The sequence below is a fragment of the Ooceraea biroi genome, chromosome 7 (assembly GCF_003672135.1).
Source record: "Ooceraea biroi isolate clonal line C1 chromosome 7, Obir_v5.4, whole genome shotgun sequence".
NCBI classification, from domain to species: domain Eukaryota; kingdom Metazoa; phylum Arthropoda; class Insecta; order Hymenoptera; family Formicidae; genus Ooceraea; species Ooceraea biroi.
This window is the reverse complement of record NC_039512.1, coordinates 5,151,041-5,167,965: the sequence shown is the minus strand read 5'-3', so window position 1 is coordinate 5,167,965 and position 16,925 is coordinate 5,151,041. Positions and strand designations below refer to the sequence as shown.

At 37.3% G+C, this 16,925-nt stretch overlaps 2 protein-coding genes and 1 long non-coding RNA gene across 8 annotated transcripts; 2 read left to right on the top strand and 1 right to left on the bottom strand.

Annotated features, from left to right (window-relative positions):
- The first annotated feature begins 31 nt into the window (after positions 1-31).
- On the top strand, positions 32-10,021 carry LOC105281991 (collagen alpha-2(I) chain). Of its 2 annotated transcripts, none has more exons than XM_020032544.2 (11): positions 32-1,690; positions 1,802-2,343; positions 2,872-2,907; positions 3,514-4,626; positions 4,887-5,057; positions 5,233-5,571; positions 5,638-6,678; positions 6,812-6,883; positions 6,976-7,737; positions 8,829-8,954; positions 9,216-10,021. In XM_020032544.2, the coding sequence occupies exons 2-11, from the start codon at positions 2,274-2,276 to the stop codon at positions 9,251-9,253; spliced, it is 3,768 nt and encodes a 1,255-aa protein (XP_019888103.1). In that variant the 5' UTR covers positions 32-1,690; positions 1,802-2,273; the 3' UTR covers positions 9,254-10,021. The 2 variants fall into 2 exon arrangements, with proteins under 2 accessions (XP_019888103.1, XP_011341904.1); XM_011343602.3 differs by having other exon boundaries at positions 5,230-5,571.
- Positions 10,022-10,554: 533 nt separating this feature from the next.
- Positions 10,555-13,207, bottom strand: LOC105281990 (zinc finger protein OZF). Of its 5 annotated transcripts, XM_011343601.3 has the most exons (5): positions 12,980-13,205; positions 12,599-12,676; positions 12,364-12,513; positions 11,968-12,267; positions 10,555-11,790 (listed from the first exon to the last, which is right to left on the bottom strand). In XM_011343601.3, exons 2-5 carry the CDS (start codon positions 12,659-12,661, stop codon positions 10,729-10,731), a joined length of 1,575 nt encoding a protein of 524 aa, XP_011341903.1. In that variant the 5' UTR covers positions 12,662-12,676; positions 12,980-13,205; the 3' UTR covers positions 10,555-10,728. The 5 variants fall into 5 exon arrangements, with proteins under 5 accessions (XP_011341903.1, XP_011341899.1, XP_011341901.1 ...); XM_011343597.3 differs by having other exon boundaries at positions 10,555-12,267; positions 12,980-13,207; XM_011343599.3 differs by having other exon boundaries at positions 10,555-12,267; positions 12,588-12,676; positions 12,980-13,206.
- Positions 13,208-13,356: 149 nt separating this feature from the next.
- Positions 13,357-16,265, top strand: LOC113562245. Its single transcript, XR_003406765.1, has 3 exons — positions 13,357-13,697; positions 15,413-15,489; positions 16,188-16,265. It is a non-coding gene; the product is annotated as an uncharacterized LOC113562245 (long non-coding RNA).
- The last annotated feature ends 660 nt before the right edge of the window (positions 16,266-16,925 follow it).

Genomic DNA, 16,925 nt, shown 5'->3' with positions numbered 1-16,925 from the left:
TGGATTCTTCTCGCGTGCATAACATAATATATGTATACAGCGCGTAAAATGCTAGATAAAATTAAATGTTACATTAAATTACGTAAATTATACGTATCATAAATTAATTAACGCTTATATTGAATTTTATTTAGCGGTATATTCATAGATTGCGTTGCGATATTCACGGCGAGTACTGAAAACCTATAATTCACGTTGCGTATACTATAAATTTTTAATACTTGCAGCGAATATTGGAACAGGGCCAGTCCATTCTTATAACGAGATAGTCTTTTAGGTACTTTACCGTTTAGATATTAATACAGCCATCTGATTGGCTAAGAAATATCTTAAGCTTATATTTAGGATGATCTTAATATAAGAACAGGTTATGAATGCAGCGTAAATCTATATATATATTGTGTGTGTGTGTGTGTGTGTGTGTGTGTGTGCTGCGTGTGGTGACCGTAGTTGATGATAGTGAGAAAACGGTAACGATGATTCAAAACATTGAACTGTGACCGTAGTCATTAGCACTGAGAATGCTACAAAATACTTTCTATCCTTTTTAAGTTGACAGAAGAAATGTTTTCTATTATTTGCGATGTACGCTGTTCAATGTTCAAAGCGGTTGATCCTTTTGATGTATGCGAACTGTATACTGAAACGAAATTCGTCATTCAATTTAAACGGGCTTTATCGAATCAGATGAAGTCCGATACAGCGCGATTTTTGGCAAGGTCTGTCTGAAGAAGTTTGGTTAAGTTTAGTGAAGGTTAAATGAATGTTCCACGTACGAGTTTTAATTGAACTATTGCAGTAATAATTTTCACGAAATCCGACTTATAAAAATAGAACCTTTATTTATTTTGATTTAAAAACTATGGAATTATATCAACAGCAACATGATAATTAAATTAAAAATTTAACATATATATATCCTTTAAGAAAACTGTTAGAGTAAACAAGAAAATATAGTATGCACTCTTTTATGAAAAAATAAAATACGAATGTAGCAAATTGATCAATTTTCTTTTCTAATTTGAGAGATAAATTATATTCGTCTATGAATGTAAGATTGTCTTCTTTTGAATTTGCATCCAATATTGTCGATTTCATAGATGTATGATTAATATGGTAACACGGATGTAGTTAACACGCAACAATAAGATTTAAATTTTTGTGCTGATAGCATCTCGATCGGTGTATTTACGTTAGTCGATGGCAGGATTGCGGCCGCGCATTTCTGTATCTTCTGTGTATTTTCCCAATTATAATCATATTTTACATCCAGGATATCGGCATTTAGACAAGACGCGATGTTGCAGTAACACGTTCTAAAAATACGACGTGTACGATCACGCATTATTATTACACAATGATTCGTGATTTTGCTTTGTTCTTTTACATGCGCGAATGATGATCGCATAGTACTGCGACATTTATTCCACTGAAGCTCGCAACAGGCATGCACACAAAGAATGGAAAGAATCTCGCCATATTTCGATGTAAATGATTCATCGAAAAACTATAAGTCTTATGCTATACATTTTATGATCCGCGATACTATCGATAAACAAATCGATATAAGCGTGACATCAATTTTCACTGAATTCTTAGAATTATGAATAAATGACATGATCAATAAAGTTGCAAATTAAGGACATCAAAATCACCTAATCGCGTGGCTTATCTGTAATGATTTTGTAAGGTAACATCAGTTCTATTATTTTACACTGTACTTTAACCAACGTATTTAACAAAATATAATATTGCATAAAAAATGATTATTATAATGTAATTAATTTTTTTTGTTTCACAGCAACTGGAAAGAAGAGTGTGACGAATTTCGAATGCCTCTGCACCAAAGAACTCTCGGCAATGTTATTCAAGATGCGCAAACGTGACGAGCATTGAAGTCTCTCCTGGGGAACTCCTAAAGATCGATGACGCAGTCGTCTCTGCTTGTTGTAACTGAGGGGTCTCAAACCAGTCGTGCCGCTTGTATTATATTATTACACCGCACGGCCGCCTCGTTTGCTTCGCAGTAGTACTAGCGGAACAATAATTACTCATTGTTCGACAATGTGTGCCTGCCTGCTGCCGAGGATGCTACCTTCGCGGATCGCTCGCGGCGTTCAGATCCCTTTCACTGTTTGGGGGTATCCTTACATATATAAGCTTTCAATCAGGATACTCCTGCTAATGGATCGGCAACCGGCGCCGGCAGTGTTTGCAAGGCAACCGGTAAGGCAGCATCCCGATCTGAGCCGATCTCCGGCGAGAGTACCGAAATGTGGACTGGCAGCTCCGAGTGTTCCTTGGCGGTGTTCCTTTTTGCATGCACGTTTTTAATTGATTCAGGTAGTCTCGTCGTCGGAAAATTTACTTTATATCATATTAAAAATTACAAATTAGGATATACTCATACATATATTAGTCTGTATAAAAAAATTGATCTCTTAATTGTCCTTCTGTAAATATTCATCAATTTTTTAGTTGCAATTTCATGTAATTTTTTAGTTTATTCATAAAAAATTAGATACAATACTTAGTTATAATACTTAAATAACATATGAAAAGATAAATACTTATCACAAGAAATCAATCAAAAATAAATTAGGTAATAGAAACATCTTAAAAGCGACTAGTCTATTTTTAATTTACTTATTTTTACAAATTAGTTATGTTTTACTTTTACTTACTATTATTACTACTATATTTTAAATTGATAATTGGTAATCAATTTAAAAGTTAATAATACTAGCAGCTTTCAAAACACTTTTCGTAATTAATGAACCGAGTTATTTAGAAACAGATACTTCGAACCTAATTTGTAGTCTACGCCTGAGAACTCGTAATAACACGCATTTACATCGTTTTAAATTTTAGATGCACGTGCAGCACCCAATGGAGCTAGCGCTTTCAGTATGTACATTTTTCAGTATTAATTCTTTGTTTTTGTACAAACGTTACTGAAATCATTTTCATAAATAACAATCGAGACCTTCGATCTTTTGTTACTATCGCATCATACTTATATATAGAATTGTTGGTTGTCTAGTTAGACAACCAACTAGAAAGTGGAGGAGCACGATTTTTTTAAATCATATTGTGAGGCATTCTTTGTTAGAAACGAGTTACTGGAAATTTATACGACTGGTTGCCATAAAAGTCGGGATTCAAACTTAAGGGCGTTTCATATTTCTACCGGTTTAGAACACGTTATCTAGAATCGCTTCTTTTTATTCTATTTTATTAAAGCTGCAGGATATCAGTGACAAAAAATTAAGAATCTATGTCTCTTTATCAGATTTGTGTATATTATAAGAAGATGGTACGCATTTTTATATAATGTTATAAATATTATTGCAAATTTACTATTCTCTGTTATCTGCTCTCTATAATGTATTTCTATTTTATTTTCTCCGTAATGTAATAAATAAGCGCGAATAATTAGAATATTTTAATAATAATTTAATCGTGTTAAGTTGCTAAAAATAGTATTTATATTATGCGTTCCTCTTGTTTTAGGCAGCGCAGGATCCGCAGTAAGTAGTGCCGGTGCATTTGTTGGTGCGTTTGGAGGAACCGGGAATTTTCCTGGAATCCAAAATGGACACAAGGAAATTCGTAGCTATGACAGCACCGGCTACTTCCACGACAATGACGCTGGTCGTGGTACGAAATCTTACGACACGCCTTCGGGACATGGCGCCGGCCATGATCACAGCATAAAAGGCGGAGGTCACGACTATAATAGGAACGGTGACGGCTGCTCTAAATGCAAATGGGAGAATGACGATTACTGGGAACGGGATGAACCAGAAGAGGAACAGAACGAAGACGAATGTGATGACGGCGATGACGGCCAATACAGGCCTCAAAAACCGCATCATCATGACGCAAGTGGTAGGGGACACGCACCAGGTTCTCATCCATCCGGGGTGCACAAACAGGGGCCTACAGGCGTGTATCTCGACGATGGAGCCAACGCAGGAGTTAAAGGAGGCAGACCTGGTGGTATAAATTTTCCCGCTGCCGCCGGACATGCAGGATCAGATAGCGGCTTTGGAGGAACCACGCCGAAACCTGGAACCAACTGGAACACTCCATTCGCGTCAAAACCAGGATATAGTGGCGCGGCTGCAGGTCCCTTCAGAACAACCTCTTGGCCAAAAGCGAACACAGGAACAACGCCAGATTTTAGTTTATTGTGGAGACCTACTTCGACCAGTGGATACGACAGTGGAAGTTTTGTAACAACACCGAGACCTGGCACAAACTGGAATACCGGATCTGGAGGAAAACCTGGACAAGAGTGGAGTACCGGACCTGATGGTACGCCAACAACAGGATTTCCTTCCTCACGGAAACCTGCGCCTGGCTGGAATGCTCACGATAATAGACCTGGAAATTTCGATTCCACACCGATACCGGGATCAAACTGGAATACTGGACTCAGTACTTCAACAGCGGCTCCTTGGGCTGGACAAGATAGGAGTTTTGGAACAACGCCGAGACCTGGACAGAACTGGGATATCGCATCTGGTAGTAAACCTGGCCAAAACCCTTGGAATCCAAACTACGGAGCTACGCCTGATAGTCAGTCTGATTGTACTCAGTCTAATTTAAGCTGTAATCAAGGTTCGTACGATATGATTTTCCGGTAATAATTGAAATATATCAGATAACTTGCATGTTATTCACGGTACAGTACAGATATTTAAAAATGTGCTCAATAAAATAATGAATAAATTAATGTTTTATCATGAACAAAATATTAATATTCTAAATTCGTACAAGTATTTCGATAAAAACTAAAATAAATAATAAATATAATAAAAGAAACGGAATTATGAAATTTGTATGTTTCCAAAATAATGTATATGTTAATGCTGCATCAGGGAAACAAGTTCCTGTTAAAGTTGGTGCAACACCTATTGGTCCAACGAAAAGCGGCGAATATCCGAGTGCTGTTTTTCCTGCGACATCGCACACAGGAAGTGACATACCCTCAAGTTATGGAAGTCCAAAGCAAGATCAATATGGGCCATACGGACAACCGGGAACACAAAGTATGTACTTATGATAATTAGAAAAATTAAAAAATTTTTTCATTGTATAAAAAATTTTATAGTTAATTAGAGATGCACAGGATGATTTCTAATTGTACAATATACTTATTTCTTATATAATATATTATATATTAAAAATCTTTATTAAGAAATATATATATTGGTATGTAAGCAGCTCCTAGCGGTGTTTACGCTGGAACAGGTGTAACATCTGTAAGCGCGTCTCATGGAAGAGTACCAGATTTTGGAAAAAAAGATCATCCATTTGGTTTTGACAAGCCAACATATAGCCAAGTCCCACCGGATAACAGGCCATATCCCAGCGGAATAGATCAAGCATATCCTAACACTGGTAGCGATACTTATGGTCCAGGAAATACTCCTGATTATGGCAAGCCCGGACATGGGAGTGGACCTCATAATACATGGCCGTCGAATGTACCAACTACTTTCGGAAACACAAAAGGGCCATATGAAGGAATTAATTCACCTGCTGCCGTTCCTGGAGCTCAAGGTAACATCTTTAAAGCTAGAAAATCATCAGGATCTTCGACTGAAAATGACGTTTATGAACATTTAGGTGTCACCAAACCAAACTACGAAACTAGTACCTATTCCTGGTCAACTCCCGGCCAGATTGGAAGTGGAAGCAGTAGCTGGCATGGTCCGGGAGGTACAGGTCCTCACGCTGGATTTCCTACGTCAAATACTATATTTTCAACCACTAAAAATCCGTTTAGTTACGGGAGCACGCCAATTGCATCCGGCAATCCTTATCTCGGAACGGGACCAAACCAATTTGGTTTTAACATAGCAAGTAGTGGTGCGAACGCTGGTGCAGGCGCGTTTGCAACATCCTTCGATTCTCATAATACTCCCGGTATAATTGGAACTACTACACCTTCTTATGGTACGACACACAAGTTCAGAGGTACAAGTTATCCTGGAGTCAAGGGTTATCCTGGAACTACTCCTTACGGCACGCATCCTAACATTGGAAATGCTTGGCCTGATGCCGGAAGTGGAACTTCGCCTAACAGATATCCTGAAACCGTAGGGAATACTTGGCCCACAGGACAACCTGGAATCAGTAATGAACCTAGAGGAAAACCTGGAGATGGAAGTGGTATTGCACCTGGCCGATATCCTGGAAGCGACGGTGGAATTTGGCCCACTGGGAGACCTGGAAGCGTAAGTGGAACTACACCTGGTTATTTTGGAACCGGAAGTGGAAATAGGCCTGTCGAACAACCAGCCAGTGGAAGTGGAACTTGGTCAGACGGGCAATCTAAACCAGCCGGTGGAAGCGGACCTGGATGTTCAAGTATAACTTGCGCAAGTCCTACTGGTTCGGCTGCAGGAAGCAGCAATTGTGGAAGCGGAAACTATAATTGTGGCAGCAGTTGCAGTGAAGGCAATTATCCGACGGTACATGGGCCATGTGATGGGCCAATAAGTGGTCCCAGTGGTGTTAATAAGACATATTATCCCGCTGGAACTGGTGATGGCAATGTTCCAAATCTTGGCAATACATATAGGCCGAATTCACCTTCTAATAATATTGGTGCGGGAACTTATCCTGGAACGGGATGTGGAAGTGGAGATAGTTCATGTAATCAAGGTACATAAAATACAACAAACTAATCTAAAATATATAGTAATTGCTCAAACTTTTAATTGTTTGAGTAACACGTGCAAAATAGCATGAAAGATATATCATATGTTCGCATTTAGTTATAAATATGAAATTTTAGTTGGAGGCACAAATATACCAGAAGAACCTATAAAATGGAATCCAGCAAATCCATTTTTGTTTGGAACTGGAGGTATGTTGGTATGCTCTAATAATGTGCTAGTATAGCGATGTCAATGAATAAAAATACCTTTATTAATGTTAGGTATACTTTTATTTATTTAGGCAGTACTCCAAGCCATGTTTCACGCCCCTGGGATAGTGGATCTACAGTTAAGCCATTAGGTGTAGGAAATCCGTTCCTTGATTCCAGTTGGAGTACTCCTAAGCCAGGGTATAATGCAAACGATAAGAATGTAATCCCTCTTGGAGGTGAAAATAATAAGCCTATCGGCCAAGGCAATCCTTTCTTGGACAACAGCAAGACAAGAGGAGATATTAATGTGGATGAAGGAGTGATTCCACTCGGTGGAAAACCTGAAGGGAGTAATCCTTTTATCAGACCTGAAAGCGGAAGCAATGGTCCATCATATGGTAGACATCCTGTCGGATTTCCTGGATCAGAAATACCGCAAAGTGAGAGTCATGGAGATAGAAATGATGGTTTTCATCCCGGAGGAACTTCACCGCAAGCTGGAAGTAATACTGGACCGTATCCGACGGCAGGGAATCCTCAAAGTCCATTACAGTGTAAGCTGGGTATTTTTGGTTGTGGAACACCCGGTAGTGGAAGTTATGCACCTACGAAAGGTGGCAAGCATCCAGAAGGATCGTTTGGCGGGATCGGTGGATCTACGAATGCCGGTGCTGGAATCGGGTCCGGCCCAGTATCCAGTCCAGACCATTTTAATAGTGCAGGATATCCTGGATCAGCAGGAAGTAATGTAGGATCCATCAGTGGTGCGGGAGCTTATGCTGGATCCTTCAGCAACGCTCAACCTTCCAGTTTTGCCAGTCCTAAATCTTTACCTCCCTCTGATACAAGAGGTTTGTTTTTCTAAAATTCTAAAATTTTTACCTTAAATAATTTCATATAAATGGTTATCATCCTCTGTTCTGTTGATGCAGTTTTCTTGTAGCATGTTGATCTAATAATAACATTCATAAAAAAAATTTTAATTTATAAAATTTTTAAGAAAATCTGAAAGTACTATATTTATTATCCGAGAGGAAATATTTTCAAGTCAATAATATTTATTATGGCAATATTGTTCCTTATAACAAAATTGTGACTGAAATGTTTGACAGCAACAGAAAAATTAGGTAATGATATGGTGCTAAAATAAATCGCAGAATCATTAACACATCATTAACATTAGAATGGACTCACGAGAGTGTACGGCAATTGTAAATCAAATCAACGATGCGTTCATAATTCCTAGGCGTTTATAGTTTCTCTCGCTGTCGAGTATATCATACCAACGAAAATTCTCTCACGGTTAATGTAACGACTCCGCGAGATATTTGTGTGTATCATTATTTGTGTATTTTAAGACCATGTTTCTCCCATAGTACAAAGTACTTCAAGGTCGAGCGCAGTGGTAAACGAAAGATTAAAAATACGTGATTGATGCGGTCTATGGTACAATGATGCATAAATCAAAGATAACAGAATCGTAATTAATAGCAAGCGCCGCTTCCAGGTATCCGTTTCCGTTCTTTGACTACGAAAGCTATTACGCAACCTACACCAGCAGTAATTAATTTATCCCATCGTACCTAAAAATAGTAATCAATATACCATAAAATAATCGGAAGTGTCATCGACATAGTGCATTTCAACTAATAAGATTCTTATTTTATAATATTAAATGCTCCAATATTCCAAAAACTAAATTTAAATCAATTCCTTGTAAATAAAATTACGACAAATCTTGTCAGTAATATTGTTAATTCTATCAATTATAATTAAAGACATTTGAAATAATTTGAGTTGAAGAAATTGATCTAGGTATTAGATGTTTTTATACTATGTATGTGCTGTATTATACATTACGTAAATTATATTACGCAGATTACTGTCGATGACATTAAATGTAACAAATTTAATAAACTTGTTGCATGCTTTCTGTTTTCAGGAGTTGGTAATAATTTTGGCCAAGCCTATAGCGGAAGTTGGTCTTCCAGTGGAGCGCAAAACGTAGGTGGATCTAATCCTTGGGCTGCCAGCGGTGCTTCTGCCTTTGCCAGTAGTAGTGCCGGAAGTAAATATTTGCCAAAATTTATTTGTTTAAATATGTATCGTATGCAATTCTTTAAAAGACAACTATTTAAAAATTAGTAAATTTTTTGCTCGAGTATTACTTGATTTTTTAAAATTCTCGCGAATTGATTAAAAACTTGTTTTTAAAATGTATCACTCTCTGTAAAAATCCTAGTACTAATAGCATATGTACATATATAAAACATAAAACTTTATTATTTTATAGAATCCATTTTTATGAGATTATTATATTTTGTTACAGGCTGGTCAGGAAATCGGCCCACCAACGTAAAGGGCTAATTATTTTAGTCAGAAGAGGAATATATTATATGCAAAATATATATAGAATATACGCAAACGACGATATAATTTCAAAAGTATACATTCAATTGTCGCTTAACAACTAAAGCATTTTTATTTTTCAGTTCTCGCTATTTAACAGCTAAGCAATTTCTTTTACGTGTAAATCCTCATGTAATTTTGTATATATATATATATATATATATATATATATATATATATTACATGTATCGTATCGTATTCATTTATCAGTATGATAATGAATAGATAAAAATTTTTATATTGTATCTATCTGTACATTATCTACCTGTATACATAGCCTGATTGATTAATTAAAAGTAAACAGGCTTCCCAGAACTGTACACCTAATAGTTTACGTTTCAGACACTAATTACCCGTTATATAGTCGATGATTGGTCATGGATATGCGATGTGCTGTGACAACTCAATGGATACATATAGGATGATCCGTTAAAGAATCTTATTTAATTACTATTAATTTGCGTCATTCTTATGATATCATTTTTATTTTAAGCAAAATATATAAAATGCATATACATTTAATTCTTTGAAAAATATTAACAGGAAATATTCAGGTAATATTCGCGCGAATATTGCAAGAGATGGTAATCAACGTATCGTTCACCCGATATATGCAAACGAGCGGCTATTATGCGAATACAAATTGTACAATGGAAAAGTAATTATAGTCATATATAGTTATATATATGACTGAAACACGAATAAAAGGAATCAAGTTGTATAGGATTAGATATTTCTGTTGAAACTCACTGCAAGTTTATGATTGCAACGATCATCATGAGGATTGCCGTATTAACATTACTTTTAACTATTATCAATTCGCATTTCTCTTTCAACTTTTTTATAAGTTTGATATTTTTTATAAGTTTGATATTTTATATTTTATAGTAAACGTTTATATTTTTTATCAGTTTCATTGGTACAATGATTGTATGTTATTAATATATGTTGTTTAAAAAATTTTAATCTTTAATTTGTATTCGTTAGGTTGAAAAACATTGCAGCATTCCGATGTTAAATGCCAATCATTTTAATTTATTTTATCAATTTATTATTACATTGCCATTTGCATTTGGCACATATTTCATTAATCTTTATTCATTTTCTTAAAAAACTTTGTGTTTCTTTTATGAACGGAGTAGATATTTGTTTTCGATATTTTCCAAAGTTTCAGATAACACAGATATTTATTTGATAAAACGTGCGGCCTATAATCGTTCTTTTCATTAGGTAAGGAGCTGATAGAGTAACTGGCAATATTACTTAGAAATTAATTTATTGTTTGTCCATACACAGGAAAAAATACGATTTTATTGGACCTATCGGCATATAAAACAGATATAGGTGTAATCATGGAAATATGCTATACAACTACAAATATACGGTGCTCAATGTAAAGAAACAGAAAGCCGTAATAGACTAGATCCGTGTAGTTAGGACAAGTGGCTCGTGGACAGGTGACTATTTAATGCTGCTTTATGGGCGAATTTTTTCATACAAATAAGACATTCGTGTGTTTTTTCGTTAACGTGCATCGACAAGTGTTTTTTCAACGTTGCTTTGTCTTTGAATATTTTGTGACAACTACAACACTCAAAGGGTCTTTCACCGGCGTGTACCAGAATGTGACTGTTTAATGTGGACTTCTGTGTGAAAGCCTTGTGGCACACGTAGCATTCGTACGGTCTATCGCCGGTGTGGCTTAGCATGTGTTTTCTTAACGATGATTTTTCCTTGAACGTTTTCTGACAGATATGGCACGCGTGCCGTTTATCGCCCGTGTGTATGAGCATATGCGAATTTAATCTCGTCTTCTCTCTGAATGCCATATCGCACATATTGCACGCGAACGGTTTCTCGCCGGTGTGTATCAAAGTGTGTCTGTTCAAATCGGACTTTCTGGTGAAGATCTTGTCGCAGACCTTGCAATCGTACTGGCCACCGGTATGCAGCAGCATGTGGCTGTTCAAATCTGATTTTCGTGCGCATGCTTTGTGACAGATATGACACTCGTGTGGCTTCTCACCAGTGTGGACCAACATGTGAGAATTCAATTTGGCTTTCTCGCGGAAGGTCATCAGGCACTCCTTGCACTCGTACGGCCGTTCGCCAGTATGGACCATAGTGTGCCTGATCAATTCTGATTTTCTTTTATACGTTTTCTCGCAGATGTTACACGCGTGCGGCTTCTCACCACTGTGCGCCAACATGTGGTTGTTCAGCGCGGTCTTCTGCGTGAACGCTCTGTGACACAGCGTACACTTGAAATGTTTGTTCCCCGTGTGAAGTGGCATGTGCATGGTGAGTTTCACCTTCTCCCTGAACGCCGCGAAGCAGATCTCGCACTTGTAGGGCCTGTCGGCTGTGTGGATCGACATGTGCCGATTCAAATTGACTTTCTCCTTGAACGTCGCGTGGCACACGTCGCACTCGAACGGCCTCTCTTCCATGTGCATCAACTGCTCGTTCATACCGGCTCGCTTCATGATAGCCTGCTGCAATGCGTCGCAGTCGTACGGTTTATCCAATACGTGTAATTGCATGTGATTTCTTAAGCTCCCCTTATAAGCGAATCTTTTTTGGCAGATGTTGCACTCTAACGGACTCATTCCAACGTGAGTTAACAAGTGGGCATGCAGGCTAGAGTTATCGGGAAAAGTTTGTTGACAAACCTCGCATTGACTTCCGCTACAGTGCATTCTCAGGTGCGTCACCATGGAGTCATTGTTCAAGAACCATTTCTTGCAGATTGAGCACTGTAACTTGTAATACTTGGGCTGCTGTCCGTTCTGGCAGAATCCATGATGCTTGTCCGGATCCTGCGTCGGTAAAAAATTTGCATTGGCCAAGCATCGTTGCATCATACCATCTTCCTTGTCGCACAAATTAGCACTCGCTATCTGTGCCGTCCAGTTCTGATGACTGGTGGATTCTCCTTCTAGCTCTAACTTCACCTGCAACAATTTCAGAAACTTTCATGAGGTACTCGATGAACGTGCGAGACAAACAATTTGTCTCGGGCATCAAAGACAGGATATAATGCCTGTGCGTTCTGATATAACATTTACCATTTCGTTGGAGAAATCCACCTCATTGTTTTCGATAGGCAAGAATAAGGTGCCCTTCTCGAAAGTGCCGGAGCAAATATCGTCCATGTAGTCGGGATCAAATCTATCACCTGGTTCCTCCTTAAGCACGACGCTCACAATGTTCTCATCCTTAAAGTAATCGTTACATTAGACTGCGACCGGCACCAGTGACATGCCGTATGTACTGTGCTGCTGTTTCATACAAAGGGTTTACCATAACCTGACTGTCTATGGCTAATGCATCCATCGGTTCATCTTTCACCTTAAAACCTTCCATTTGCTACACTTCACTCTGAAAGTGAAATCGATTTATTCGCTTACGTACGTTCCATGATGTGCGAACAACGGTGTCCAAAAAAACAAATCCAGATAATAGAGACAAGGAAAAAGCGTTGTACACGATGGGTGCAGCCAGAAATTACATAAAAACGTTCCCTCATAACCTCCAACGCGGTAGCAGGTCCGGGACGCGACGGAGGCCCTCGACGGCGATGGACGCGTGCGTGGGGCAGCCCGGAGCGGTCTCGTGCGGTCGCGGACCTGTTATCGCGCGAGGAAAACCCGATCGGACGAGCCGATCGTCGTCGGTACTCACGGTAGAGGTTACATGGCCCTTCCATGGAGTACAAAAATATAGGTTGCGGCCGACGACGCTTCTTCAACCTGTTCGCGCCGCTGTTAAGAAAAACCGAGCGGATGCCGCCGGTTTCCTGGAGCCGAGATCCCTTTTCCGTGACGTCTCTCGGGCGACACGATTGCGTGCCCAGTCGTGAATGTGCGAAACGACAAATACGTCAATGAAAATCGACGAGGTGCACTACGTACTGGCACAGATACGGCAGATAATGTGTTGCACAAACGCGCGAGCGCGCGCGCACATACGTGACGCGAGTGCGTGTGCGTACATGCACGTATGTCACGCGGCAGCGCACCCACACTAGCGCGCGCCACATCATGAGCGCGAGCGTCGCGCGCGCGTATGCGCATGCGCGACAATCGCACGGATCGGATAAACGTTCCCGCACAAAGCAGGTGTCTTCCGTATGCTTAACGTGATCTTATTTACGCAGAGTGGACCACGAACGAGTAATTTCGTCGGGAATCAAGCCGCTCTTATCGGGTAAAGAACACTGTGTCATGTAATAAACAGTGCGCGGAGTTTTTCTCGCAGTAGAGCGTGAATCGCGCAACAAGAGAGAAGCGTTGCTGCGGACGAATTTCGAAGCTTAACGAAATTTCCGGTGCAACTTCGGTATTGCGCCGAGAAGTTCACGGACGCAAGAAGATTGATCGGAAATACAAAATAAGTCGCAGTAAGTCTTACATAAAATTTCGTAATATCGCCTAATATATTTTCTCTATAAGATGCAAGAAAAAATTCAAATTATGCTTTTATATACATACTAGTACAAAACAGGCGCGCGCTATTTTATTTTCCAATGTTAATAATGTTTTCGAATCATAATACACAAATGAAAAAGTTCTAGCCGTTGAAAATTTTTTCTTTTTTCGAGCAGTTCTAGCATCCCATATAGCACGAAAACATTTCAGAAATATTTCAGAAGTATTTCATCTGACAGATGAAAGCATCTCATAAACATTGCAAAATGTTTCTGCAACAGTTATGAGACAACTCCGGAATAGCAAAATGTCCGCGACACTTGCATTCAAAACCTTATAGAAAGGTTGCTGAAAGGTATAGATCGATCTGCAACCTTTCTGAAATATTGCCGAAAGATTATTAAAATAGCTGAAATCTTTTTGATATATTACTAAAGGTTAATTGAAAAAATCTTAAAACTTTCCTATGATGTTGCACACAAATTACAAAGCTCTTATTAAAATAAATTGAAAATACTTCAGAAATTAGATTTAAATTTATTATACGAGTATTCAGAAGATTACAAATACTAAAAAGTTATAATAAAAATTATATATAAAATGTATTTAATATTTTTATTGTACGTTTTTATTTAATATTTGCAATCTAATTAATATAATAAATATGATTTCTGAAATATGCTTAATGAAAAAAATACATAATATATATAACATGTATATAGATATGCATATACATCTATATATATAAGATATATAGATATATACATACATAGCTAAACCAAGTATTCACCAAGTTTCCCTTTAAAAAGCGTGAATTGTTGGCACATTGACAAAGAGCCATTCTTATATTATATATTTTCCTTTTTCTTCCTCCAAATAGTTGATTAAAAGGAAAGAATTATATAGATATATAATTCTCTGTTCAATCAACACTTATATTTGAAAGAAAAAAAGGATACGTGAAGATAATGCATTTTTTTGTCAACTGGTTAGCTTCACTAAAGATCGAATACTTGGCTAGGTATATACATGTATATATAATTTTACTTTTTACAATATTCACATTTTTTCAAATTTATTGCACGTGGTAGGTTTTAGAAACATTTCTGTTGCAACATTTCATATGACATATTGCGGAATCCTTTCAGAAATGTTGCATATGAAATGTGAAATCTTGAAATGATTTTAAAACCTTCCTGAAAGCTTTCTGTATTAATCGGTGCTGTATGGGATGATACTATTATTAATTGGCATATTGCCTAGAGTTCTCGACTGAATTGAAAAGATTTAAACAATTGTTATTTTTTGCGTTAAAAGATAAAATAACATTAATATATTATATCATACTAGGTATTTTGCAATCCACATTTATATCCATTTTTTGACGCGCTAAACTTTATGTTTGAATTATTAGAGTCAAAAGTGCACGCGCGTGAATTTCGCGAACCCGTTGCGATATTTAGCGCCGCGAATTTATTAGATATTATAAAGATATAAGCTCGCGAATAATCGAGTCGCGTTCCTAACCTTTTCGCTCAATAGTCGATACGCTACGATACGCTTTTGGCGCGATCATTTCTACATGGTATCGCGTTACTCGCGCATGCGAATGTAAGCGTTATACATATTGTATAATTAATTGTATAATTAATTTAACAATTGCATGAAAATATAATAGAAATATTAGTGTTTCTAGATCCTGCGAAGATTGCAAATCCGCGGCACCGAAAAATCCAGTTCGGGCCAAGCAGGATCGGCTCGAAGGTAAGCCCATAAATAATCTTTTCAATTTCTTTGCTGTCTAAAAACTTCACATTTAGTCATTAAACTAATAAATATTTTGTATTGAAATAAGCGCGAGCTATTAACGCGCGCGATTAATTAATTTTCACGAATAACTGTTCGTATAAACATGTTGACGCGATGTAGTTATTTATCGTACAGTTTTCGCTACGAAATTTTTTAAGATTCCAACAATGTCTAGTTTTTGCGTTAAAAGATAAAATAACAGTAATACATTATGCGATTTCTCTCGTTATTTCATTTTCCGTTGTCTCATTTTCCCACGTGTGATCACGTGATCGCGACAACTTCACGCTGCTTTTCGCGCGACTTCATATCGCACTAGGTATTTTGTAATCTACTTTTTTTACGTTCTTTTGACGCGCTAAGCTTTATGTTTGAACTATTAGAGTCGAAATTACACGCGCGTCGAGTTTGCGAATCCGTTGCGATATTTAGCGCCGCGATTTTATTAAATATTATAATGTTATAAGCTCGCGAATATGGAGTCGCGTTCCTAACCCTTTCGCTCAATGGTCGATAGCTACGATACGCTTTTGGCGCGATCATTTCTCCATGATATTGCGTTGCGAATGTAAGAATTATACATAGGGTATAATTAATTGTATAATTAATCTAACAATTTCATGAAAATATAATAGAAATATTACTGTCTCTAGATCCTGCGAAGATTGCAAATTCGCGGCACCGAAAACTCCAGTTCAGGATCGGCTCAAAAACGTAAATCAAAGGTAAATCGATAAATCTTTTCAATTTCTTCGCCGTCATCGTGAAACATCACATTTATTCATTAAATTGATAAATATTTTGTATTGAAATAGGCGCGAGTTATTAATGCGCGCAATCATGTGTGCACTTTAGTGTGTGTTGAGTTCATTTTTCGCATTGTATTCAGACAAATACAACCGTAAAATTATATAATTTTAAATGAAAATTTTATATATTATACACACATATTAATGTTGTGTATCCTTGAAATTATCGACGTCTTATTACACAAAAACGACCTTCGACCCAAGATCGCGCAACATTCTATTGTCGTCCGTTGACGAATATCGACACAAGTAATATTCTCTACAAGATATTATTAATTGATAATTAAATTAAATTAAAATTAAAATCCAAGTGTTATTAAAAATGTAGTGCATACGAGCAAATGTTTATTTTTCACGAACGCATTAATTTAATTAAATTTCGTAAGGATTTAAATACATATATTCTCGACGTAAACGTGCGCACAATGCGATTTAAATATTTCGTTAGCTTCCGTTATTAATTACATTTTTGCAATTATATTTATATCATATTTCATATAATTCGATGCAATAAAATATGAATAGACAGTAACTATAAAATTATTTAAATAAAATTAATTTTATATTGAAATTTCTAAAGGA

What these genes read in the sequence shown, in the direction of transcription:
- LOC105281991 (XM_011343602.3), top strand. Translation starts at nt 2,274, where the DNA reads ATGTGGACTGGCAGCTCCGAGTGTTCCTTGGCGGTGTTCCTTTTTGCA. An exon ending in ACCTCCCTCTGATACAAGAG is followed by an intron (nt 7,738 to 8,828) that starts GTTTGTTTTTCT and finishes TTCTGTTTTCAG; the next exon opens with GAGTTGGTAATAATTTTGGC. An exon ending in TGCCAGTAGTAGTGCCGGAA is followed by an intron (nt 8,955 to 9,215) that starts GTAAATATTTGC and finishes ATTTTGTTACAG; the next exon opens with GCTGGTCAGGAAATCGGCCC.
- LOC105281990 (XM_011343597.3), bottom strand. Translation starts at nt 12,661, where the DNA reads ATGGAAGGTTTTAAGGTGAAAGATGAACCGATGGATGCATTAGCCATA. An exon ending in CCATAGACAGTCAGGTTATG is followed by an intron (nt 12,514 to 12,598) that starts GTAAACCCTTTG and finishes GATTACTTTAAG; the next exon opens with GATGAGAACATTGTGAGCGT. An exon ending in TGGATTTCTCCAACGAAATG is followed by an intron (nt 12,268 to 12,363) that starts GTAAATGTTATA and finishes ACCTCATGAAAG; the next exon opens with TTTCTGAAATTGTTGCAGGT.